Below are 25,033 nucleotides of genomic sequence, written 5' to 3'. Positions count from 1 at the left end.
GAGAAGCACCTGGCTCCTGGCTTCGGATCAGTGCGGTGTGCTGGCTGCAGCGCACTTGCCGCGGCGGCCATTGGAGGGTGAACCAACGGCAAAGGAAGACCTTTCTCTCTGTCTCTCTCTCTCTCACTGTCCACTCTGCCTGTCAAAAAAAAAAAAAAAAAAAAAAAGGAAGGATTATCATCCACCTGAAAGGTGGCTAATACAGACAGTCCCCCTGCTGCCTCTTGGCCAGGACAGCTCTGTGGAGACCCCTGGAGTGTTCCCTGCCCAGCATGGTGTGTCCCTTAGGAGAGGGGGCCGAGGGGAGGCCTTCACAGGGGGCATTTGGCCAGAGCCGCTCCTCGGGGCCGGAAGTGTGCTTGTCCCCTGGGCTGCCTGCTGACCGTGGTCGTGGCCCCCTGGAACCTGCCCGGCCCTGTGCTGTCTCCCTTCCCCATTGCTTGTCTCAGTCTTCCTGCCGCGTCGGCAGAGACCAGCACTGGTACCGAGTTGACTGGGGGCTGACACATCCCCTCCGTGCCCCCTGCACTTGCCGAGACGCTGCCTGTGCTGCTGGCACGCAGACTGCGTCACTGCTTGTCTCTGCCTTTTGATGGACACTTATTTTCCATCTGCTATGTATCTCGGCTGTCTGCCGAGCAGCTTGGCTCTGAATACAGGTTTGCGTGTGCTGCTGCCAGGGCCTGGGGTAGAGGTGAGTAACCGAGGGTCCCTGCCTGCGAGAGACCCTCCTCTGTTCATTTACTTTCTTGAAAACAAAAAGTTTATCATTATCTGAAATATGGGCAATATAAAGCAGTTGCTCCATAATTCTTTTAAAGATTTGTTTGTTTATTGGAAAGGCAGAGCAACAGAGAGAGGCACAGACACACCTATCCGCTGCTGCGTTCCCCAGATGGCCACAACAGCCGTGTCTGTGCCAGGCCAGAACCAAGGGCTTGGAACCCATCCCGTGGGTGTCAGTGGCAGGGGACCAGACCAAGTGCTCGGGCCATCTTCGCTGCTTTTCCAGACTCATGAGCAGGAAGCTGGGCTGGAAGTGGAGCAGCTGGGACTCGACCTGGAACTCGGATATTGGGATGCTGACATCACAAGTGGCTTAACAGGCTGTGGCCCAGTGCTGGCCTCATATTTGTTGAAAATTAATGCCTGAACTATTATTAGGTTGAACTATAAAAGTTAACAATTGTGTTCACCAAGGAAGGCCTGGAAAATACCATGTAGTGTGGAGAAGTATTGGAATTTCTCCCTTAGGGACAATGACAGTTAACATGAGGCACCTTTAAAGGTGGAATGAATGTTGATTCTCTCCTTTATCACACAAGTGCCTGTTACAAGAAGATAATTTAACTGGGCAGGAGTAGGAAGAATACAAGTGCAGGTTCTCCTTCCTTCCCCTGCTCCCCTCCCCATAGAGAACCAGCGCCAAGTGTTTGGTGTGGATCCCTCCAGGGATCTTTCTTTTTTCAAGATTTATTTATCTATTTGAAAGGCAGAGAGAGAAGAAAGAGAGAGAGAGAGGAGAGAGAGAGAGAAGAAAGAGAGGTCTTCCATCTGTTGGTTCACTACTCAGATGGCCACAGTGGCCAGAGCTGCGCCGATCCGAAGCCAGGAGCCAGGAGCTTCTTCCAAGTCTTCCATGGGGGTGCAGGGCCCAAGTACTTGGGGCATCTTCTGCTTTCCCAGGCCATAGCGGAGAGCTGGATGGGAAGTGGAGCAGCCAGGACTTGAACCATATAGGATGCCGGCACTGCAGGCAGCGCTTTAAGCCACAGCACCCAGCCCACAGAGACCTTTCTGTGGTTTGCATCGCTATGTAAACATATGTAGATGTAGGGACAATAGGTTATTACACAGGTGTATGCAAATCAGTGAAGCCGAGCTCCCGGTGCTGGGGTCTGCACGTCCAGACTGTGGCCCGTCTTCCCCTCCAGCTGCCAAAGGGCACCAGCCCACTGCAGCCAGGTGGTCCCGTTCCAGCACCACACTGGTGGCTTCTCTGAGGAGCTGAGGAAGAGCCCGGCTGGCCTGGCCATCTGCTGCTGCCCGCCTCCACCGGACAGTAAGGAGGAGTCTTTCAGGATCCTACTTAGCAAAAGCGCCAGGGACCGGCAGCCCCACAGGCTGGTGACAGAGGTGGGAAGGGCTGCCTGCAGCCTGCCAGCCGAGGACGAGGTCCTGGTGCCTGCCCTGGGCTCTGGTCCCAAGCGAGTAGCTTGTTTGTTGAGCAGGTGTCTGGGTCAACACAGCCATCAGCGGAGAGGGTGGTGGTTTGTGGAGGAGGCAGCGTGCCAGGAACGGGAGGGACGCCAGGCCGGGAGCTGGGCATCATCGGCAGCCCGGCCAACTTCCCTGGCCTTGTGGAGGGGCTGGGGCTCCCGCGTCTCCACATCTGCCCAGGGCTGACATTCTTGCATTTCTCATTTTGTCTGTTCTGTGACCACTTTCTTCACGCTGAGTCCACGCTGCCGCTCTGTGAGCACTGGGGGTCTTGGGCAAACCGCGCTATCTCCCTGGGCCTTGGTTTCCCCTCTGTGAGGGAGTGGGGCGCAGTGAAGGAGAGCCAGGCTTGGGCCAGCTTTCAGGCCTCCAAGGCTGGACTTGCCACCGTCAGCTCGCGCTGTCGGCTAAGTGGCTTAGCCCTCTGAGCTGTTAGATTGACTGAGTCTCTTGAGAGGCGGTCCTAGGAAAGTGCCTGCCTCCTAGGTTCGCTGTGACAGGGGTGACAGTGCCGGCTCCCACAGGCAGCCACAAAGCCCCATTCACACATGGGTGACATTGCTGTTGTGTTCACCATGAAGAAGCACGTCCCTAATTGGGTGCCAAACCATGTTTTGCTTAGGCAGGATTCACTGGGATGAGCTGGGGTCTGCACCTCCAGCGATCTTGTTCCTGCTGGTCCCCGCTCCGCATGCTGCTGCTGCTGCTGCTGCTGCTGCTGCCGGGGTGGTCAGCCCTGGGGAGCCTGAGAGCTGAGACATTCTGGAACTTTCCAGGCACGGACGGGAACTGACTTGCCTGAGGTTGTTCAGAAGAATGTGTGTGTCAGGATCTGGGGCCGTCAGCTCTGTCTCCCTGTCCAGCTGCTCCCATGAATCGATGACTGCTAGGACACGCACTTGCATGGTGGGGCAGGGACCCGCGATGGGTACTGGAGGGAGGATGGAGACGCTGGGTCTGCGCACCGGTGTTCTGTGGCTCTACTGAGGGAGGCTTCTGCGTGCAGCCCCCGCCCATGCAGGTCCTGGGAGGCTGCGGTGATGGTCCAGGGGGCTGGGCTCCTGCCACCTGCATGGGAGACCTGCACTGAGTTCCTGGCTCTGGCCTTAGCCTCACCCTCAGCCGGGAGGCCTTTTTGGGCATCCAGGGAGCGAACCAACAGATAGGAGTGTTTTCTCTCCTCATCTCTCTCTCTCAAGTAAATAAAAACTTTTTTTTTTTTAAAGTGAGCAAAATATTCTGAAATTTCCTTCTCACTGCAAACAAGCAGGAACTGGATGAAATACAGAGAAGGTCTGTGGGTGTTCTTGGGAGATGAGCAGAGGCAGGCTGTGATCCCTTGGAGAAAGGGGCTCGGGGAACCCCAACTTCACCTCGGCTTTCCCCATTGGGGTAACCCCGTCCTGGGGAGCAGGACCCAGAGACTGGCGGTGTCCAGAGGAGACCAAGGACGGGGAAGCCTGGCTTCCTGGTAGCCTGTCACAGGCATTGCACTGTAGCAGTGAAGAGCTGGCTGGTGGGAGGCCCCTCCAGCCAAGGGGGAGACTTGACCGAATAAGTGGGGTGCCCGCAGAGCTGCGTAAGTCAGGCATCCCCAGCGGGGAGGGAGGCAGGATCCCTAAATACAGCGTCTGCTAGGCCTGCCCTGAAGTGGCTTAGAAACAAACTGTGACCTCATCAGATGAATCCATAACGAACATAGCTGCCTAATAGGAACATATCTAACTCTCTTTAAAGGAATACAACGAAATTCTGCATTGGAAAATGTAAGGTTCACAATATTAGGTATCCGGTAAAAAAAAGTACTAGAAAACCAAAGACGTGGCCCATTTACAGAAGAAAAACCATCAATAGAAACAGACCAGATAGCGATTAACAGCAGGTTAACGCCCTGGCCTGAAGCACCTGCATCCCATATGGGCGCCGATTTGAGACCCAGCTGTTCCACTTCCGATCCAGCTCTCTGCTATGGCGTGGGATAGCAGTAGAAGATGGCCCAAGTCCTTGGGCCCCTGCACCCACCTAGGAGACCCAGAAGAAGCTCCTGGCTCTTGGCTTCAGATTGGCGCAGCTCTGGCCATTGCGGCCATCTGGGGAGTGAGCCATCAGATGGAAGACCTCTCTTTCTGCCTCTCCTCTCTCTGTATAACTCTGACTTTCAAATAAATAAATAAATCTTAAAAAAAAAACAAAGAAAGAAACAGATCGGGGCCAGCACTGTGGCATAGTGGGTAAAGCTGCCGCCTGCAGTGCCGACATCCCATATGGGTGCTGGTTCGAGTCCCGGCTGCTCCACTTCCAATCCAGCTCTCTGCCTTAGCTTGGGAAAGCAGTAGAGGATGGCCCAAGTGCTTGGGCCCCTGCACCCATGTGGGAGACCTGGAAGAAGCTCCTGGTTCCTGACTTTGGATCGGTGCAGCTCCGGCCGTTGCAGCCTATTAGGGAGTGAAAGTAGATGGAAGACCTCTCTCTCTCTCTCTTCTTCTTCTTCTCTCTCTATGTAACTCTGACTTTCAAATAACTAATCTTTGAAAAAAAACTGACGGAGGATATAATGTTATATATCAGCAATATAAAGGTTATTAATACTGTATATCAGAATAATTTGGAGCTCTAAAACAAGTGTATTTGAAAGATACACACAGAGATCTCTCATATACTGGTTCCCAAAATGGTCACAACAGCTGGAGCTGGGCCAGGCCGAAGCCAGGAGCTCAATCCACATCTCCCATGTGGGTGGCAGGAACACAGTTACTTTATTTATTTATTTTTTTAAGATTTATTTATTTGAAAGGCAGAGAGTTGCAGAGAGGCAGACAGGCAAAGAGAGAGAGGGAGGGAGGGAGAGAGGGAGGGAGGGAGAGAGAGAGGAAGAGAGACAGACCATTTGGGTTCGCTCCCCAAATGGCCTCAATGGCCGGAGCTGGGCCAATCCGAAGCCAGGAGCTTCCTCTGGGTCTCCCATACAGGTGCAGGGGCCCGAGGACTTGCCATCTTCTACTGCTTTCCCAGACTGTAGCAGAGAGCTGGATCAAAGAGCTGGGACTTGAATCAATGCCCATATGAGATGCCAGCACTGCAGGTGGCGGCTTTACCAGCTACACCACATCACTAGCCCCTGGAACCCAATGACTTGAACCATCACCTGCTGTCTCCTGGGGTGCACATTAGTAGGAAGCTGTTGCCATGGGCTGGGTGGTGGCGGTGAGGAGAGAGAGAGAGTTGGTGTGGTGGTAGGATGATGGAGAAAGGCTGATTAACAGGCACTAAGTTACAGTCACACAGGAGGAAAAAGTTCTGGTGTTTTGTTTCACAGGAGGGGACTATAGATAATGGAAATGTGTGATATATTACTCTAAAATAGAAACTAGAAAATATTTTGAATGTTTTCACCATTGAGAAATGTTAAACTTTTTTTAAAGATGTGTTTATTTGAAAGGGTGGCGGAGAGAATGAGGGAGAGAGCTTCCATCTGCTGGTTCACTGCTCGAATGGCTGCAGGGGGCCCAGCTCCCGCAAAGTCAGGAGCCTAGAACTCCGTCTGGGTCTCCCATGTGGGTGGCAGGGGCTGCGCCTCCACCTGCAGCACCAGCATCCCATACCGGCGCTGGTTCTAATCTTGGCTGCTCCTCTTCCTGTCCAGCTCTCTGCTGTGGCCTGGGAAAGCAGTAGAAGAGGGCTCGAGTCCCTGAGCCCCTGCACTCATGTGGGAGACCCAGAAGAAGCTTCTGGCTCCTGGCTTCGGATTGGCCCAGCTCTGGCCATTGCAGCCATTTGGGGAGTGAGCCAGCAGAAGGAAGACCTCTCTTTCTCTCTGTCTTTCCCTCTCTCTGTAACTCTACCTCTCAAATAAATAAATAAAATCTTTAAAAAAAAAAATACCAATTCCACACAAACTCTGGCAGGAAATAGAAGAAGAAGGAACATTCCCCAACTTATTTTTGTGAGATCACAATTGCCCTATATCAAAATCAGACAAAGACATTACACAGGGCAAAACCCCACGGTAGACGGATTATCCCGCATGAACAGATGTTGGCAGATGAACTCTGGCCGTGTATGAGGAGACAGGAAGGGGAGGTTGTTCCAGTATTTCAGCATCAGTCGGTGTAGTTCAGCAGCTCAGACTGGAAAGGAAAAACCCTGAAGATCATCTCGGGGAAAGCAGAGAAAACATTTGACGCACATCGAGACCAGGTCACAGTAAAACCTCTTGGCAAACTAGGAATGGGAGCGAATTTCTTTGGCCTGAGGAAGGACGTCTGTGAAAACGACATCATATTTAAAGAAGGTGAAACGCTCTCCTGACAAGCAGGCTCGGCTGTAGGAGCCTATGACTGGTGTAGCTCCTAAGAGTCCAGGCAACTTGATTTTTTGACCTGAGGTCTTGCAGTGCACGTGTGCGGAGGAAGCGCAGTGAGGGTCTTGCCCTTGTGTGCTCTCCCACGGGCAGGAGGTGTTTTCATTGTCCCAATACTTGGAATTCTGGTGGACCCAGGAAGTCTGGAGTTCAGCAGGATGCAGAGCAAGCACAACATAAACGTGTTGCACCTACCACTGAGCTAAGTGCAGGAGCTGGCAGAGGGCCTGTTTTCTGTTCAAACATGAACTTGCTTCACGCGGAGGAAGGGGGCGTGGCACGCTCAGAAATCTGGACGGCAGAGAGCCCATCATCTCTCTCTCGGGTTACTTCCCTAAGGTAGTCAGCCACGCAACGCTGAGACTGAGGACAGAAAGAAAGGGGGAGGTAGGGCCGCCGCAGTCCTGCCCTACGTCCTTTATTGGTAAGCTGGAGGTAGAGCACGCTAGTAGAATGTGTCTCAAGAAGTGGGGTACAGACAGCTCAGTTTTCCGTAGCATTCCCACTGTTCTGATGAGATGCATGGGGTGGGCGTTGTGTGCAGCAGGTTGAGCTACCTCTTAGCGTGCTGCACCCTATCTCTGAGTTCTCTTTCGAGTCCTGGGCTGCTCCAATTCCAGTCCGGCTTCCTGCTAGTGCGCACCCTGTGAGGAATAGGCAATGGCTCAAGTTCTTGGGTCCCTGCCACCCACGTGAGAAACGTGGATGAAGTTCCTGGTTCCTGGCTTTGGCCTGGCCCAGCCCTGCCTGTTAGGCATTTGGGGAGTAAAACAGCAGGTGGAGGGTCATTCTTGCTGTTGCTCCTGCTCTGGTTTTTAAAAAATATCTCATACTTGTTTCTTTTTAGGATTCACTTATTTGAAAGGCAGAATTACAGAGAGGTGGGGAGAAGCAGAGAGATCTTCTGTCTGCTGGTTCACTCCCCAAATGGCCTGCAACAGCCAGAGCGGGGCCAGGCTGAAGCCAGGAGCCTGGAACTCCATCTGGGTCTCTGACATGGTGGCTGCTTTCCCAGGCACATTAGCAGGGAAGTGGATTGGAAGCCAGTGCCCATATGGGACACCAGCACCACAGCTTAACCTGCTGTCCACAACACTGGCCCTAGCTCTGCATTTCAAGTAGATGAAAATAATAAAAGTAAAAACGCTTAAAATTAATACAAGAAAAATATATATGTACATATGAGCCAAGATGCACCAGATGTTTCATTACGTTGACTTTGGGTATGAGTCTGTTCTCTTATGTTTGCATTTATTTTATTAAAGTTTTTTTGACAGCAGGGTGACAGATGGACACAGAGCTCCTATTCTCCTGGTTCATTTCCCAAATGCCTGCAGTGGCTGGGGCTGGACTGGGGCCAGAGCCGGGAGCTGGGAACTTAATCCAGGTCTCCCACGTGGCTGGCAGAAGCCCATCCACTCGTGCATCACCGCCACCTCCCAGGGTGCTCATCAGCAGGAAGTGGAGTTGGAACCAGGGCCAAGACTCCGGTTCAGGTACTCTCACACGGGATCAGGCGCTTACCCAACACCTCAGCTGCTGCCCCTGTATTTGAATTCAAAGCTAACATTGCACGACATAAAGATAAATGACGACATATGAGTATATGCTAATCATTTAAAGATTTAACGTGTCCTAGAACAATATTAAGTAGCAAACCAAAACCTCCACCACAAGTTGAAAGAATGTGACAAGGAAGCCCCAAGTTTTGTCCTTCGGTGCCTTCAGTGGCACTTTCCCCTGCTCGTTCAAGACGGGCTCCTCTGTTCCCCTTTGCACTGGCCCCCGCATTGCATCGCTCTCCCCGGGAGCGAGGTGGGGCGTCCGTTCTCACCACTGCTTTCACCTTTCTGCTAGAGGCCCTGCCGGCACAATGACGCAAGAAAAAGTCATTTCACAGGGAAAAAAACGTGTTTGTTCTCAGATAGTGTGGTCGTCTGTGTGGAAAATCCTAGGAATCCACAGGAAAGCTGCTATGTGTGAGTTTCATAGGTTGAAAGTTTCCCAATTAGGGCCGCAGCTGTGGTGCAGCGGGTTAAAGCCCTGGCCTGAAGTGCTGGCATCTCATACAGGTGCTGGTTCTAGTCCCGGCTGCTCCTCTTCCGATCCAGCTCTCTGCTGTGGCCCAGGAGGGCAGTGGAAGATGGCCCAAGTGCTTGGGCCCTGCACCCACATGGGAGACCAGGAGAAGCTCCTGGCTCCTGGCTTCAGATAGGTGCAGCTCCGGCCATTGCAGCCAACTGGGGAGTGAACCAGTGGATGGAAGACCCCTCTCCCTCCCTCTCTGTCTCTACCTCTCTCTGTAACTCTTTCAAATAAATAAATAAATCTTAAAAAAGAAAGTTGCCCAATTACTATGAAAGATCAATTGTATTTTTATATACATACTAGCAGAAATAATTAGAAACTTTAAAAATCCAACTAAAGTAGTATCTAAAACCATGAAATACTTGAAGTTGTACTTAGCAAAAAAGACTGTGGGTGTGGTGGTGCAGTGGGTTAAGCCGCTGTTTGGGACTCCTGCATCCCATGTCGGACGCCAGCTGAGAGTCCTAGCTACTCGGTTTCCGGTCCAGCTTCCTGCTAGTGCACACCCTGGGAGGCAGTAAACAAGGGCTCAGGTGCGTGGGCCCCTGCCACCCACATGGAAGACCCAGACAGAGCTCCTAGCTCTTGGCTTCAGCCTGGCCCAACCCTGGCCATTGCAGGCATTTCAGGAGTGAACCAGTGCATGGCAGACCTGTCTGTCTGTCTCTCTCTCTCTCTGTCGTTCTGCGACAATAAATTTTCAAAAAGGCACAAGACTAATATGGTCAAAACTATAAAACAGTACCAAAAGAAGTTAAAGAACACCTGAATAATGTAGAGGTCATCAATCGGAATGATGAGTCACGGGCCTGGTGGTTTGAGGTGCTGGGTGAGGTTGTCAGAGTGCCTGGATTTGAGTCCCAGCTCTATTTCCAACTCCAGGTTCCAGCCAGTGCACACCTGGGAAGGGAGCAGGTGACGGTGGCTTCTGCTTTCAGCCTGGCCCAGCCCAGCTGTGACTGGGGCACTTGGGCCGTGAGCCCCAGATGGGAACACTCTATGTGTCTCTCTGCTTCCTTTTTCTAAAGATTTATTTATTTATTTGAAAGTCAGAGTTACATGGAGAGAAGGAGAGGGAGAGACAGAGCAGTCTTCCATCTGCTGGCTCATTCCCCAACTGGCCACAACGGCCAGAGCTGTGCCTATCTGAAGCCAGGAGCCAGGAGCTTCCCCCAGGTCTCCCATGTAGGTGCAGGGGCCCAAGTACCTGGGCCATCTTCTACTGCTTTCCCAGGCCATAGCAGAGAGCTGGTTTGGAAGTGGAGCAACCGTGACTCGAACCTGTGCCTATATGGGATGCCAGCACTGCAGGCGGTGGCTTTATCCTATGCCACACCATCGACCCCCTATGCCTCTTTTTTTTTTCTTGACAGGAGAGTTAGAGACAGAGAGAAAGGTCTTCCTTCCCTTGGTTCACCCCCTAAATGGCCGCTACGGCCGGCACACTGCGCCGAGCTGAAGCCAGGAGCCAGGTGCTTCCTCCTGGTCTCCCATGTGGGTGCAGGGGCCCAAGTACTTGCGCCATCCTCCACTGCCTTCCCGGGCCACAGCAGAGAGCTGGACTGGAAGAGGAGCAGCCAGGACAGAATCCGGCGCCCCAACCAGGACTAGAACCTGGGGTGCCGGCGCCACAGGCGGAGGATTAGCCTAGTGAGCTGTGGCGCCAGCCCCCATGCCTCTTAAAAATGAAGAATTAATATTGTTGTTAGTTCTTCCAAATTGTGAGAGATTCAATTCAAATCCAAATCCCTTTAACTTTTTTTGTAGAAATTGATAAGATTATAAGGTTATAAAATGTCTATGAATACCCATATGGACTGGAAAAGCCAGATTTTTTTTTTTTTTTTTTTTTTTTTTTGTAAATAAGAGGACTTAGTTACCTGAACTTGAGGCTTACTCTAAAGTAACAGTAATTATGACAGCACAGTATTAGCCTAAGCATCAGTGAATCTGAATAAAGTCCACAGATTATTCCTTACACATGTGACGATTCATTTTTAATAAAAGTGGGGAAAGGATAGTCTAACAAATGATACCGGAAGAATTAGATAACCAAATGGAAAAAAAACCCACTTCTCACCTCGACTATAATGAGAGAACCTTGAAATGGATTATAGTAAGAGTTAAACCACAAAACTTCTAGAAGAAAACATGGAGAATCTCTGTGGCCTTGGGCTGAGTGTAGTTTCTCAAATGGGGCTGAGTACTGAAGCTGCTGGCTTCCTTTTCCTCGAGTGCTGGTGGAGAGGGAATTAGAAGGGGCTTGCTGAGCCGGTGCCGTGGCTCACTTGGTTAATCCTCTGCCTGTGGCGCTGGCCTCCCATATGGGCACCAGATTCTAGTCCCGGTTGCTCCTCTTCCAGTCCAGCTCTCTGCTGTGGCCTGGGAGAGCAGTGGAGGATGGCCCAAGTGCTTGGGCCCTGCAGTTGCATGGGAGAGCAGGAGAAGCACCTGACTCCTGGCTTTGGATCGGTGCAGCGCCAGCCGTAGTGGCCATTTGGGGAGTGAACAAATGGAAGGAAGACCTTTCTGTCTCTCTCACTATCTAACTCTACTTGTCAAATAAAAAAAAGGGGGGACTTGCAGCAGAGTCACGAGTGGGAGCTTGTCCGGCTCTGGCCGGTGCTCATTCCGTGGCATCACACTGCCTCCCGTCGTAGGGACTGGAGAGGACTTGTGGACTCAGGGCTGCCAGGCTAGGTGGTGTCCCCAGCACCAGCAGCCACCCTGGGCTGCAACGTGCTTGGTCTGTCCCTTCGTGAGCAGAAGGCTCAGCAGGAGTTTCCCAGCATGGGGTAGGCAGAGGGGCTGGCATTGTGGCATAGAGGTCTAAGCCACCACCTGTGATGCCAGCATCCTGTGTGAGCTCCAGTTCGTGTTCCAGCTGTTCCGCTTCTGATCCAGCTTCCTGCTAATGCACCTGAGGTGCACAGAAGGAAAGGGACAGGAGCTTAGCTGTCCAGGTGGGCAGCGGGGTCCTGGCATCCTTGAAACCCATCCCGGTGGGCTTGTAACTGATGTCCTCTGAGACCTGACTGGTGACAGGTGCAGGAAAGCGACTGTGAGCTGTGGGGGAGACAACCTGTGACATCTGGGTGAAGCTTGTAGGTCAAGGCCAGGGGCCCTGGCTGTCAGTTATCATCCAGTGCAGTGCTAATGTTATACTCCAGTCCAGTGTTTCCTGAGTAGGATTGGCTGCATTAGAATCCCCTGGGAGGGGTGGGGGGGCTACATTCCGCATACAGATTCCTGGGTTGCGTTCTGGTTATCCCAAAGCAGAAGTGGAGCTTGTGAACCATTGACATTCATCACCGTCCCAGGCGATGAACGTGATCTTGGCACGTTGAGGACTGGGAAGCCGGGAGATGGGGAGTCAGGTTGCATGGTGATCGTGGGAATGTGCTGTAGGCAGATATTCGTAGGCAGTGGCGATGGAGACTTCCCGAGCTTCCAGCACAGCGTGGTGCCCCGTGCTTCCGCATCCGGGGGAGGAATTCCCACCGCTGCCCCAAGGCCGGGCTCGCTGCATAGAGGAAGCAATGAGCTGGAGGCCGTGACTTCCAGCACCTCAGCCGTGGGCGGTGGAGTCGGAATTCCTCCCGGCCTGGGTGTGGAGCTGTGTCTCTCCAGGGGTCTCACCGTCCTGTGGGAGTGGGGTGGGTGGGACACGTGGTCCTCGGGGCCCTGTGGGGGAGGAAGCAGGGCACCGTGGCGCTGCGGGAGCCATGGTGGACCGCTGCCTGTGGTGCCCACGAGGTGGTTGCATCCGATGTATCCCGGAGGACAAGAGCAAAGAAACCCGGGACAGGGCTGTCACGTGTGACACAGTGTGACGGCCATGAGAGGACACACGAGGTGAAAGCCGGAAGGAGACGTTTGAGACGCCGGGAATCCCTCAGGCTTCAGACCTGTTCCTGGAGCCCCGAGTGTGAGCCCCAGGCTGGGACGCAGTGGCCGGTGCCCACGGGCCAGGAGCAGGGAGGAAGGGCGTTGGAAAAAAGCAGGTGCCACCAGGAGAAAGTGTTTGTGAGGGCTGCAGGGTTCAGAAGACAAGGGGCCCGGCCACAGAGCCCCACTGACGTGGCCCTGGCCCCGGCCCACTCCACAGGACCTGGCTTTGGGAAGGGACACGAGTGGCAACCCCACGGGGCTGTCCCACCAGACCGACTGGTGACAGATGGTTGGCCTGGCAGCTCGAATCATCCCGTTCATTCGGGGGCAGGGGTCTCCTCCCTTCTCTCCTGGTGGTGGGACGAAGCAGAGCAGGAGGGCGGAGAGAGGCCTCGCTCTGACGAGCTTGGCGAGGTTTGTCTTCCCTGGGGACCCTGCTGAGGCTGTGGCTCCTGGTGAGGTTGTGTTGCTTTGCACGGATGGGGTGGGCTGCCTGAGGGCTGGGGTCACTCAGGAGGACCCGCCCCCTGCAGGTGCACCCCACGGGGGGTTGCGGAGTGTGAGGAGGGGATTTCCACGAGGAAGCATCTCGGTCCTGGAGGGTTCTTGAGCCTCCTAGCAGTCGGGTTCTGAAGGAGAACAATAGCAGGTTTCAAACAGTGCTCACTATTTTTGTTTTCAATTTTGTTTATTTTTATTTGAAAGGCAAGGAGACAGAGATAGATCTTCCATCCACTGGTTTGCTCCTCAAATGCTCGCCACAGCCAAGGCTGGGCCAGGCAGGGACCAGGAACCTCCCATGTGGGTCACCAGGACCCAGCTGTGTGGAGCCGTCACCTGCCGCCTCGCTGGGGGCACATTAGCAGGAAGCTGTTTTCGTTTGTAAAACAATTTATGGAGAGAGAACAAGCGAGCAAGCGAGCTCCCGTTCTTTGGTTCACTCCTCAAATGCCTGCAACAGCTGGAGCTGAGCTGGGGCTGAAGCCGGGAGCCAGGAACTCATTTCAAGTCTGCCACTCGGATTGACCCAATTACTCGAGCCACCACCACTGCCTGCTGGCGTAGACAGATTTATAAGACAAAGAGAAGAAAGTCCTGAAGTCCCCTCCCCTCCGCTGGGTGATTGCTGTGAGCGTTTCTCTGCTGATCTGTCTTGGCTCTGTGAAGCCGCCTGCCTGGTTAGCTGGGGCACAGCTGGTGGCTGTGTCTGTCGCCGGCCCTTCTGCCTGCTGACTTACTCTGCGTAGTTGTTCCACTCTGAGCTACAGTGCAGGAATGAGGGAAGGCGTGACCCCGCTGGGCTGGAGCGGGCCAGGAGGGCCCAGGCAGGAGCCACATGTGGAGGTTGGGGAGCAGAGAGTGGCCAGGTTGGGCCTGCGCTGCGAGTTGGGTGTTTCTCCCCTTGGGGAGCACACCTTGGGGTGTATTGCCCGGGGCGCTGGAAGCCGCAGGACAGCGGTGGGGCTGACACATCCTTCCTGCCTTGCCCTTCGTGTCCTTCTGTTTGTTCACTCCACCTAGTAGTCACCGTGCCGGGGGTTGGCCTGGGGTTGGCCCGGCCCTGGGAACTCAGTGCTGACCTTGTCCCTGCCCCAGCGCAGTCTCTGTCGTAAAGGACAGATGTATCTGTAGTACAGGCGCGGCTTCTGTAAGTGGAATACAGAGAACGCGTGCGTGGGCCGGCTGGAACGAGAGGCTGCCTCCGGGTTCTTGGAGCAGAAGTGAGTCTGACCAGGAGGGTTGCCGTGTTCACCGAGGTCAGGGGTGCCTGCCGGGGACCGCCCGGAGGTCAGGAGCTTGGCTGAACAGCTTGGCTTGTGTTATGTTCTGAACAAGACCTGACGTCCCAAACTTGCGCACGTTTATGCCCTGAAGCCTTGCATTAATGATTAAGGAATCAATGGTTGATGAGCTAAGGGTGGAGACTTGACACAATTATGCTTTTTTTAAGATCAGCTTTAACTCCTAATTGATTATTATTATTATTATTTGACAGGTAGAGTTATAGACAGTGAGAGAGAGACAGAGAAAAAGGTCTTCCTTCCATTGGTTCACCCCCCAAATGGCCACCACGGCCATAGCTGTACCAATCTGAAGCCAGGAGCCAGATGCTTCCTCCCCGTCTCCCATGCGGGTGCAGGGGCCCAAGCACTTGGACCATCCTCCACTGCCCTCCTGGCCACAGCAGAGAGCTGGACTGGAAGAGGAGCAATCGGGACTAGAACCCAGCACCCATATGGAATGCTGGTGCCGCAGGCGGAGGATTAACCAAGTGAGCCACAGTGCCGGCCCCCTTGACACAATTATGATGTCTAGGAGGTGGGCCCACCTCCAGAGAGGTCTCTCTCTCTTTTTTTTTTTTTATCATTTTATTTGAAGGGCAGAGTTAGATACACACACACACACATCTTCTATCTGCTGGTTCACTCTCCAAATGGCCACAATGGCCCGGGCTGGCCAGGCTGCAGCCAGGAGCCTAGAACTCCGTCCAGATCTCCCATGTGGGTAGCAGGGACTCAAGCACTCGGGCGGTCCTCTGCTGCCTTCCCAGGTGCATGAGCAGGGAGCTGGGTGAGAAGTGGAATGGGCACAAGGCCGGCCCCAGGCCCCAGGTCTTGACATCTTCAGGCCATCAGAGACTGCCCTCTGAAGATGGTTCTTACTAGACAGTTGGTTATCTAGGTAGATCTTGGCCTAGCGCTCTCTGCTTCTGGTCGCCGATCTTGCCCTGACTCTCCCAAACCACAAGCTAAAACAAGCCTTCTGCCCTCCGGAGCAGTTCCTGCCAGGTGTTTTAGTGGTCACGATGAGACGCTGACAAGCATGGTGCATTCTGGGAATCGTGGAGCTATTTAGAAAAGTTCCTGGACCCGACGTGGTGGGACCTCCAATGCCAAAACAAAGATGTTCAGCTTGTGGACAGTTGGAAGCTGTGACTGTGGTGTTTTCAGCAGGAGGTGGCATTTGCAGAGATAATTTTGGAAGGTTAATGTAGACTGAGGGTGGATTGGCAGGGCCAGAGAGACAAGTCTGTCCCCAGCCCTGGGGCAGGTGAATCAGGAGGAGTGGCAGGGAGGAGACCCATAGACTTCTGAGAGACCAGGTGGAGTGAAGGACCCTCTGCAGGTCCGGGAAGGAGTCCCAGTGAGCTGGGGAGAGCAGGCTGGGCTTGGCTCAGGTGTTCTGCCAAGGTGTCCTAAGGCCTGCGTTGAGCGCCGTGTTCTGGTTAGCTGGGGCGCAAGGTTGGGAGAGCTATGATCCTGTGCCGTGCCGGCAGATGTGAGGCCTTCCCTGCAGGGCTGGTCAGGGGCTGTGCCTGGAACAGAACCAGCGTGTGGGCCTCTGGGGTGCCGCCGGGGTTGGGAGGGCAAGGGAAACACCTCCAGGTGGCGCTAATCCAAGATGGCCGAGGTGATGGCCTGGATTGCAGTTTGGAATGTGGAACTCTGCAGGGGTCATGTGGCTGAGACCATGCCTGCGGAGCACTGGCCCGTGACCTGGCAAGGAGAAGACGACGCGGAGGCTGAACTGGAAGCCGGGGAATGGGGTGCAAAGCAGGAGACGTGCAGCAGCTTCGCCAGATGGAAAACTCTCAGCGGATGTAGCTGTGAGCGTGGGCCAGGAAGGAAGAGGAGAAAGGCAGTTCTGTAACTCAGAGTCAGGGAGAGCCAAGGGTCAGGGGGTTGTTACGAAATGCAAGAGACAAGAAGAAATAGGCCATGGGTGTCAGGAGGTGACCTAAGGCAGTCACATGAGAGCTTGGTTTAAAGAACCAGGACGGTTGGAAGACTTGGCTGGCTGGCTGGCCTGCTTGCTTTTAGATTTTATTTATTTGAAAGTTACAGAGGGAGAAACAGAGAGACCTTGCATCTGCTGGTTCACTCCCGAAATGGCTACAAACAGCTGGGGCTGGGTCAGGCTGAATCCAGGAGCCAGGAACCCCATTAGGGTCTCCCACATGGGTGCAGGGGCCCAAATATTTGGGACACCTTCTGCCTTCCCAGGCACATTAGGTGGAGCTGGATTGGAAGTGGAGCAGCCAGGACTCAAACCGGTGCTCATATGGGATGCCGGCACGGCAGGCGGCGACTTAACCTGCAGTGCCACCACGCTGGCCCCTGTCTTAGTATTTCTGCCTCCACTTCTGACAGGGACTCAGTGGAAGAGAATCGCTGGAAGAGGCAGCAGTCACATTGCAGGGCTCAGCAGTGTGGGGGAGTCCTAACCAATTCTCCTGGGGAAGCTGATGCCCGTGGCTGCAAAACACAGACCTAGCAGTAGGGCAGGTGGGGAACTGCAGAGCGCAGGGTTGGCTGAGCCCGGGGCTGGGGGAGACTCCAGGTGTGCTGGGAAGGCTCTGAAGAAGCCCTGGAGGGCGGAGAACGGAATCCAATAGCCAAGGACGAAGCTGACCCAGGAGAGGAGACGGTGCGCGTTTGGGCAGCCGAGAGCCTGCAAGACGCTGGCCTCTGAAGATCTGGGTCCCTCTGGGAGCTGGGAGCTGGGGAGGCCTCTGCCCCACCCCTGGACGCGATGCTAGGGGATGTGTGGTCCGGCCGTCTCAGCACTTGCCCCTAGGATGTCTGCGTGATGCTGGTGGTTCTGGAATATTCTAGGCATCTTCTGTCTCCAGATTGTGTGTTCATCCTCCTCCGGGCTGTTCCGTTTGTTTTCAAGTTTATTTGTTTTCAAGTTTATTCTAAGCAATTTGAGAAAGTCAGAAGATCTGCATGGCAAGTGTCCCTTGTGTTGCTGAGTGGGAGAAACCCTGAGCAGGACGCATGGAGCCGGAGGGCTGTTCTGACTCCTGTCCTGAAGGTGCGCTTTCTGGAGTTGTGCCTTTCCTTCGGTGCCGGTCCCCATTGGGCACTGGTTTAAACTGCCTTTGTGGTGTAGAATCATGGGTTAAAACATGCACAAGAGGCCAGCGCCGTGGCTCGCTAGGCTAATCCTCTGCTGCAGCGCCGGCACCCCAGGTTCTAGTCCCGGTCGGGGCGCTGGATTCTGTCCCAGTTGCCCCTCTTCCAGGCCAGCTCTCTGCTGTGGCCCGGGAGTGCAGTGGAGGATGGCCCAAGTGCTTGGGCCCTGCACCCCATGGGAGACCAGGAGAAGCACCTGGCTCCTGGCTTTGGATTGGTGAGGCGCGCTGGCCGTAGCGGCCATTTGTGTGTGAACCAATGGAGGGAAGACCTTTCTCTCTGTCTCTCTCTCTCTCTCTCTGTCAAAAAAAAAAAAAAAGCATAAGAGCTCCATGTCTTCACTGAGCGTGGAGACCACACCGCAGTGTGCCCTGCTCTGTCCTCCCTCGTGGGGGCTTTTGCTGACTCATCCCCACTCCCTCCGTTTTCCCTGCTTATCCCCAGAAGATGAGAAATCCTGAGGTCATTTTTCCGTTTCCAGGACCCAGCATGGGGTCTGCCCCTAACTGGAGAGAGGTCTCCGTAGGGGAATTGACCACTTTTTTAAAAAAAGTCTGAAATCCAAACATGATGAAAGGGCTTTAAAAATTGACTCCTTGCCGCCGAGTGGGGATTATTTGGCCTAGAGAAAGCGGCCAAGGTGAAGGAGGTTGTCAGCCCACACTGTGGGCGGCTCACAGTCCAGGATCAATCAGCCCCAAGCATCGTGGGGCCTCTGGAACCCCCTTGGCCTCATCTCACCGTGGCAGAGAAGCGGAAAGGGAAATGGCCCGCAGTTGGTCGGGCTCCTAGCAGCCCCTGCACCGTGAGTCCGGGCAGCACCCAGTGACCCACACACCTCCCTCCAGGCCAGGCCCAGACGTCGCCAGGATCGCCATGCTGGGGCACCAGCTTCCAGCACTTGAACCCCTGGGGACCCACTCAAACCACATCCAAACCGCAGCACGGGTGAAGGTGCCGGACTCATGCCTAGGAAAAGACAAAGTAAGGTTTTCCCTTTAGTTTGAAGGGTTTGAAATAACTCTTTGTAGAAAATCACCTTAGGGGCCAGCCTGTGGCACAGCGGGCTCGGCCGCCGTCTGCAGCACCAGCATCCCACGTGGGCACAGGTTCTGGTCCCAGCTGCTCCACTTCCAATCCAGCTCCCTGCATTAGCTAATGCATTGGGAGGACAGCAGAAGATGGCCCAGCCTGGGCCCCTGCACCCACGTGGGAGACTTGGATGGAGTTCTTGGCTTCAGCCTGGCCCAGCCCCATTGTGGCTATTCGGGGGAGTGACCCAGCGGATGGAAGGTCTCTGCCTTTCAAATAAATGACTAAATCCAAAAAAGAAAACTTCAGGATTAAGCAAACATTTTAAAAGATCTCCGAACAGAGAGACCCAGGGTCTGGCACCTGTCACCACGGGCAGGCCCCAGAGCGGAAGGGGTGCCTTTGCGGGAGGCCCAGAGCAAGCGGATCAACCTCACAGGTGTGGCGGGCTCTCCCGGAGCCTGCAGCCCGGTGTGGGACGCAGGACTTGGCCAAGGGGTGAGCTCCCCGGTGCCACCACCGCTGGCGCCGAGCAGCACAGCTCCAGGCACGCGTGCTCCTGCTGACCTCCCGAGGGGCCCGGCCCTGCACTCCCTCCCCTCTGCTCCCAAGGCCGTGCGGCACAAGTGTGCACAGCCCCGGTTGTAACCCCGCTCTGGATGGGAACAGGGTGGCTTCCCTGGCGGCCCGGGTGTGCTGTGCAGCTGACCTCTGCCTTCCTGCAGCCGTCCTCACGCAGGCTCCACTGCATACCTGCTCCAGTGCCCTGCCCTGTGCCGGGGCACTTCCCCAGCTGTGCCCCCTCTGTGCTGTCCTGGCTTGCAGGGTGCTCTGGGGAGCACCAGAACCTTCCATGTTGCCCTGGGGCAGGGATATTGTGCTGAAACCGCGAGGCCCTGGGGCAGGCCGTGGTACTGGAGGCTTTTGTCTCACTCACCTGCTGACGGCTCTGGGGTGAGTCTGAGTGTGGTGCTGGACACATGCGGGTTCCTGGAACACCCGGTGCTGGACGGGGTAGGGTGGGGCCTGAGGAGGACAGCAGTGCCCGCCTTCCCAGCCGACAGTGGCAGGACCGATGGGGGAGGGCATGGGGCGGAGCTGCCTTTGGTGGGGGCCTGGGGGGCGAGGCAGGGCTGGGGCTTTGCACAGGGGTGGAAGCAGGGAGGGCAGCCCTGGGGGGGGAGACGAGATGAGGTCCCCAAAGGAAGGTTCCACGCGCCCTGGGCAGGAGCGCTAGAAAATTAATCCCTGGTGAGCAGAGCTCGGGGCGCACTGTGGAGAAACCATTTGTCATCGTGACGCAGGAGACCCGTCTCGGACACTCCCTGTGGCGCAGGCTTTCCCTGGAGGCCCAGTCGTTCCCTCGGCCCGGTCCTTACTCTGCACGGGCGGCGCGTGGTGGAGGGATGGCAGCCACCCTGTCTGTTGCGGCGGCGTGTCCTTCCCCGGGCCGTCGGTCCTGGGCGCAGGGAGCGGCAAGGTCCCCAGCGGCCCTGCAGCACAGTGTTGGCTCACTGCTGAAGGAGCGAGACACTTTTTACAGACGGATTTCGAGGGCACGTGCATCCATTTTGCTGAGCGAGTCACACGGTTTTAAATGGGAAGAGGAGAGGTGTGTGTTTTCAGAGCTTGGGGGGGGGGCGGTGTGGGGACACTATGGGACGTCTTGGGGCGCTTCTTTGTTTCAGATTTTAAATGTTGCAGCTCACACGTCAGTGCCTGGGGGGGCGCTACTGTGACAGTTTTTAGTTCTAACAATGTCTAGACGCCGGGTTGGGCCTCGCAGTTAACACACTTGCATCCCACATCCGAGTACATGGGTTTCACTCCCAGCTCTGGCTCCTGGCTCCAGCTTCCTGCCAGCGTGAGCCCTGAGAGGCAGGCGTGGAGGCTCAGCTGTTCAGGTCCCTACCACCCACAAGGGAGACTTGGATTGAATTCCCAGCTCCCAGTTTTGGCCTGGCCCAGCCCCAGCCGTCACAGGCGTTTGGGGAAGGGAACCAACAGATGGGAGCTCTGTCTGTGTCTCTGCCTTTCAAGTCAGTAAATAAATAAATAAAACTGGATGGGGCGTTTGCTGCTGGAACCAACCATCGAAGAAGCTGAGGAGTCTGGGGGTTCCCCTCCTATTTACTTCTTTATGCAGCGGCCCTGCTGAGCGCCCCTGGTGGCCATGTGCTGCCACTGCAGGAGCGTTCTGCAGGTGTGGTGGTGGTGGGTCCTGGAGGTGTTGACCAGCTGTCTTGAAACACAAAAAATGGTTCAGAGGGCAAACCAAGGTGCTGATCCACGTCTTGTCGGTGCAGGCTATGTTACAAAGAGGTTTACCTGATGCCTTCTGGGAGCGCAGTGTCTAGGACCTCATCTGGTGATGATCTGGCTGACAGAGCAGCATCACGTGGCAAGAGACAGAGCACATGTGTTCATCTGTGTGTCTGGTTGCTCTCCATCTTTTATTATTTTTAAAAAAGATTTATTTATTATTTATTTGAAAGTCAGAATTACAGAGGCAGGGAGAGACAGAGATCTTCCATCTGCTAAGTTTACTCCCCAGACGGCTGCCGACAGCCAGGGCTAGGGCCAGGCCAAGGCCGAGAGATTCGTCTGGGTCTCCCACATACATGTGTGCAGGGGCCCAAGCACCTGGGCCATCTGCTGCTGCTTTCCCAGGCACATCAGCAGGGAGCTGGATTGGAAGAGGAGCGGCTGGGACATGAATCTGTGCCCATGTGCGATGCCACCATTGCATGCAGTCGCTGTACCTACTACACCATCTCAGCCCCCCACTCTCCCTCTTATCACACTACTGAGATTCAGTCATGTGTCCCCATCCTGGATGCCATTCTCTAAACCAAGTCACTTCCCAGAGGCCTTACTGTAGATTAAGTCCTCTTAGTTCCTCACAGTAGAGATGAAGTTTCAGCAGGTGGGGCCTTGGGGGATGCTCAGACCATAACCAAACTGCTGCTCAACCAAGAAAACCAGGAAGTGAGTGTGAGACCTGGCCTGTTGAAACATCTAAATTGAGAGTAGAGGGCCAGTGCTGTGGTGTTCCAGATAAAGCCGCCACCTGCAGTGCCAGTCTCCCATAGGGATGCCAGTTCGAATCCTGGCTGCTGCACTTCTGATCCAGCTTCCTGCTGATGCACGTAGGAAAGCAATGGAGGATGGCCCAAGTCCTTGGGCCCCTGTACCCGTTTGGGAGACCCAAAGGAAGCTTCTGGCTCCTGCCTTTGGCCTGGCTCAGCCCTGGCTGTTGTGGCCATTTGGGCAGTGAACCAGTGGATGGAAGACCGACCCTCCCTCCTCTCTCTCTCTCTCTTTGTCCTCTCTCTCTCTTTGTCCTCTCTCTCACTCCTCTCTCTCTCTCTCTCCTCTCTCTCTTTCCTCTCTCTCTCTCCCTCCTCTCTCTCTTTCTTCTCTCCCCTCTCTCTCTCTCTCCCTCCTCTCTCTCTTTCTTCTCTCCCCTCTCTCTCTATCTCCCTCCTCTCTCTCTCTCTCCCTCCTTTCTCTTTCTCTCCCTCCTCTCTCTCTCTCCTCTCTCTCTTTCCTCTCTCCCTCTCTAACTCTGCCTTCCAAATAAATAAACCAACCTTAAAAACAATTAAGAGTGGCTGTTTAGCCTAGTAGTTAAAAACACCCACATCCCCTGTCCGCGTGCCTGGGCTCAGCACCTGGCTCTGACCCCAGCTTCCTGCTCACAGCCCCAGGAGGCAGAGGTGTCAGCTCAAGTAATTGAGTTCCTATCACCCATGTGGGAGACCGGAGTGGGTTCCCCTCTTGCTCTTGGTCCTGCCCCGTGGGTTGTTGTGGGCGTTTGGGGAGTGAACCAGGGAAGGGGAATGTGCCCACTCTCTCTCTTGCTCACTCTTGCTCTCCCCCTTTCACATTAAAAATTGTTTTAAGGCATCTGAAATTGCTGTCCCTGCACTTTGCACCTGCCCATTGTACTCCACATGGTAGAGTCCATTGTCCTGGGGGGCGGCAACCTCCTCTTCTTCCCCGAGGGTCAGAAATTAAGACCCTTCCACTTCCCTTCCCATGACACGTCTCAACTCTAGACTGAAGTCCGAGGCTACACCTGTGTGGCTGCATCTGCCCAGCCCTTCATCAACCATGGGGATCTGAAGCTGGATAGGAGGGCGGGCCCTTGGGGGAGTGGGAAGAGCCACACAGGGAACCGCCTTGCTCAAAGAAGGCTCAGAGAGGCCAGCCATCCTGAAATGGGAGGAATCAGTACCTGGCCCCGCCTCTGGGGGACACAGTCAGCTGCCAGCGCTAGGAAGGTGGGTGTGCTGTGGCTAATCAGGTCCAGGTCCAAGGTTCCCTCCAGCAGGAAGCCATTGGGTCTGCGGTCCCAGCAGCCTGTGGCAGTAGGGTGGGGACCAGGACACCTGGAGAGTGCAGCATGCCAGGGATGGCCGTTGGTGCTAGTACACGGGGCTCGCAGGCAGTGTGGGGATGGGGTGAGGGTGTGAGTGGTGTCAGGGCTCACTTCCCCAGTCCCCATGGCTTCAGTTCAGTTCAGTTTTTTTTTTTTTTTTTTTTTTTTTAAACAGGCAGAGTTAGAGAGACAGAGAGAAAGGTCTTCCTTCCGTTGATTCACCCCCCAGCCAATGGCTGCTACAGCTGGCTGGCGCGCTGCGGCTGGCGTGCTGTGCCAATCTGAAGCCAGGAGCCAGGTGCTTCTCCTGGTCTCCCATGGGGTGCAGGGCCCAAGCACTTGGGCCATCCTCCACTGCACTCCCGGGCCACAGCAGAGAGCTGGACAGGAAGAGGAGCAACTGGGACAGAATCTGGCACCCCAACTGGGACTAGAACCCGGGGTGCCGGCGCCGCAGGCGGAGGATTAGCTTAAGTGAGCCGCAGCGCCAGCCGGCTTCAGTTCTTCTGGAACCTGGATACAGGTCCTGGCCAGCCCCTTGCCTGCTCGCAGCTGGGGTTGGTCCCTTGTGACGTCCCAGACATCTGTAGCTTTTAGGATCTCACACCCCTAACTGCTGGGACCTGGGACTCGTACCCTGCCCCCACCCCGTAATGAGTCAGCACAGCACCCACAAGCACCCAGTGCTGGATGAGCAAATGGGTGAATGAACCCATGGGTAGCTGAGGGCCTGAAGCAGGAGGCCGGCATTCTAGCCCTGTGGTCCCCACTGCCGCCCGGGCCACGAGCTGTCCGCTTTGAAAGGCCTCACCCATCCCTAGTTCACAGGGCAGGATCCACTTCGGGAGCCTAAATAGCCCATCAAGGTTAGAGGCTCTGCTGGGCTCCCTCTGGGCTCCCTCTGGGCGCCGGGCATCTCGGTTGATTGTGCCCCTGCCTACCCCTCTCCTCCATCCCTGCACCCGAAGATGTGCCTCACCACTGTCCTCCCCTCTCCTCCCTGCAGATCCTGGCCAACATCTTCCTCTACCTGTGCGTCATCGTCGTGGGCGTCATGTCCTACTACATGGCCGACCGCAAGCAGCGCAAGGCCTTCCTGGAGGCCCGCCAGTCGCTGGAGGTGAAGATGAACCTGGAGGAGCAAAGCCAGCAGCAGGTGAGGCTGGGTCTCAGGTGACCTTAGACCTGGAGCTCGGGTTCAGGGACTGGGTGGGGGCGGGGGGCCCATGGGACTTGCAGTGTGACCTGGTGGGCTTCTCTGTGCAGCCCCACACCTGGGTGCTTCCCTCTCCTAAGTCTCCTGCTGGGCCGGCATCGCCACTCCTCCCTCCTCCTCTCTCTCTTCCCTACAATGTGAAACTCTTCTGTTTAAAGAAACCCATTGTGGCCGCGCTGCCGCTCAACAGGCTAATCCTCCGCCTTGCGGCGCCGGCACACCGGGTTCTAGTCCCGGTTGGGGCGCCGCATTCTGCCCCGGTTGCCCCTCTTCCAGGCCAGCTCTCTGCTGTGGCCTGGGAGTGCAGTGGAGGATGGCCCAAGTGCTTGGGCCCTGCACCCCATGGGAGACCAGGAGAAGCACCTGGCTCCTGGCTTCGGATCAGCGCGGTGCGCCAGCCGCAGCACGCCGGCCGCAGCGGCCATTGGGGTGTGAACCAACGGCAAAGGAAGACCTTTCTCTCTGTCTCTCTCACTGTCCACTCTGCCTGTCAAAAAAAAAAAAAAAAAAAAAGAAGAAGAAGAAGAAGAAGAAACCCATTGCCCCAGCATCCAGCGGCCTCCCCGTGTGCCATCCTCGGGTGACGCCCGTCTCCCTGCCTTGCCACTCCGCTGCCGCTCTGGCTGGTGGCACTGCAGGTTGGAGCCGTGCACCCACGGTGAGCTCAGAGCAGGGGTGGAACCTCTGCAGCACAGGAGCCTGCCGTGGCCTCGCCGCCTCCATCCCGGGGAGCTGCTCCCTGGTCCTGGTCATCTGTGCAGGAGGACAAGCAGCCCCGTCCCCAGGGACCCCACTGTTCACATCCGACTGTCGGGAGAAGGGCCTGGCTGTGCCTGCCCTTGCTTTCCCGCTCCCCCCCAGCCCAGTCCGTGGCGTGGCCTGCTCCAGCCCCCCTGGGCCTCGGGGATTTAAATAGGTTCTCC

General features: G+C 55.4%; 1 protein-coding gene across 4 annotated transcripts in view; it reads left to right on the top strand.

The window, feature by feature from the left end:
* The window catches only part of ADCY3 (adenylate cyclase 3), an 80,421-nt gene that overhangs the window by 17,273 nt on the left and 38,115 nt on the right, over positions 1-25,033 (top strand). For all 4 annotated transcript variants that reach the window (XM_062209068.1, XM_062209066.1, XM_062209067.1 and 1 more), the window contains exon 3: positions 23,901-24,050. In XM_062209068.1, the coding sequence (XP_062065052.1) occupies positions 23,901-24,050 (150 nt within the window). The remainder of the gene's footprint in view (positions 1-23,900; positions 24,051-25,033) is intronic.

Source organism: Lepus europaeus, chromosome 13 (assembly GCF_033115175.1).
Source record: "Lepus europaeus isolate LE1 chromosome 13, mLepTim1.pri, whole genome shotgun sequence".
Classification (NCBI taxonomy): Eukaryota; Metazoa; Chordata; class Mammalia; order Lagomorpha; family Leporidae; genus Lepus; species Lepus europaeus.
Note: the sequence above shows the minus strand (reverse complement) of the source record. Positions and strands in the feature narration are given on the sequence as shown.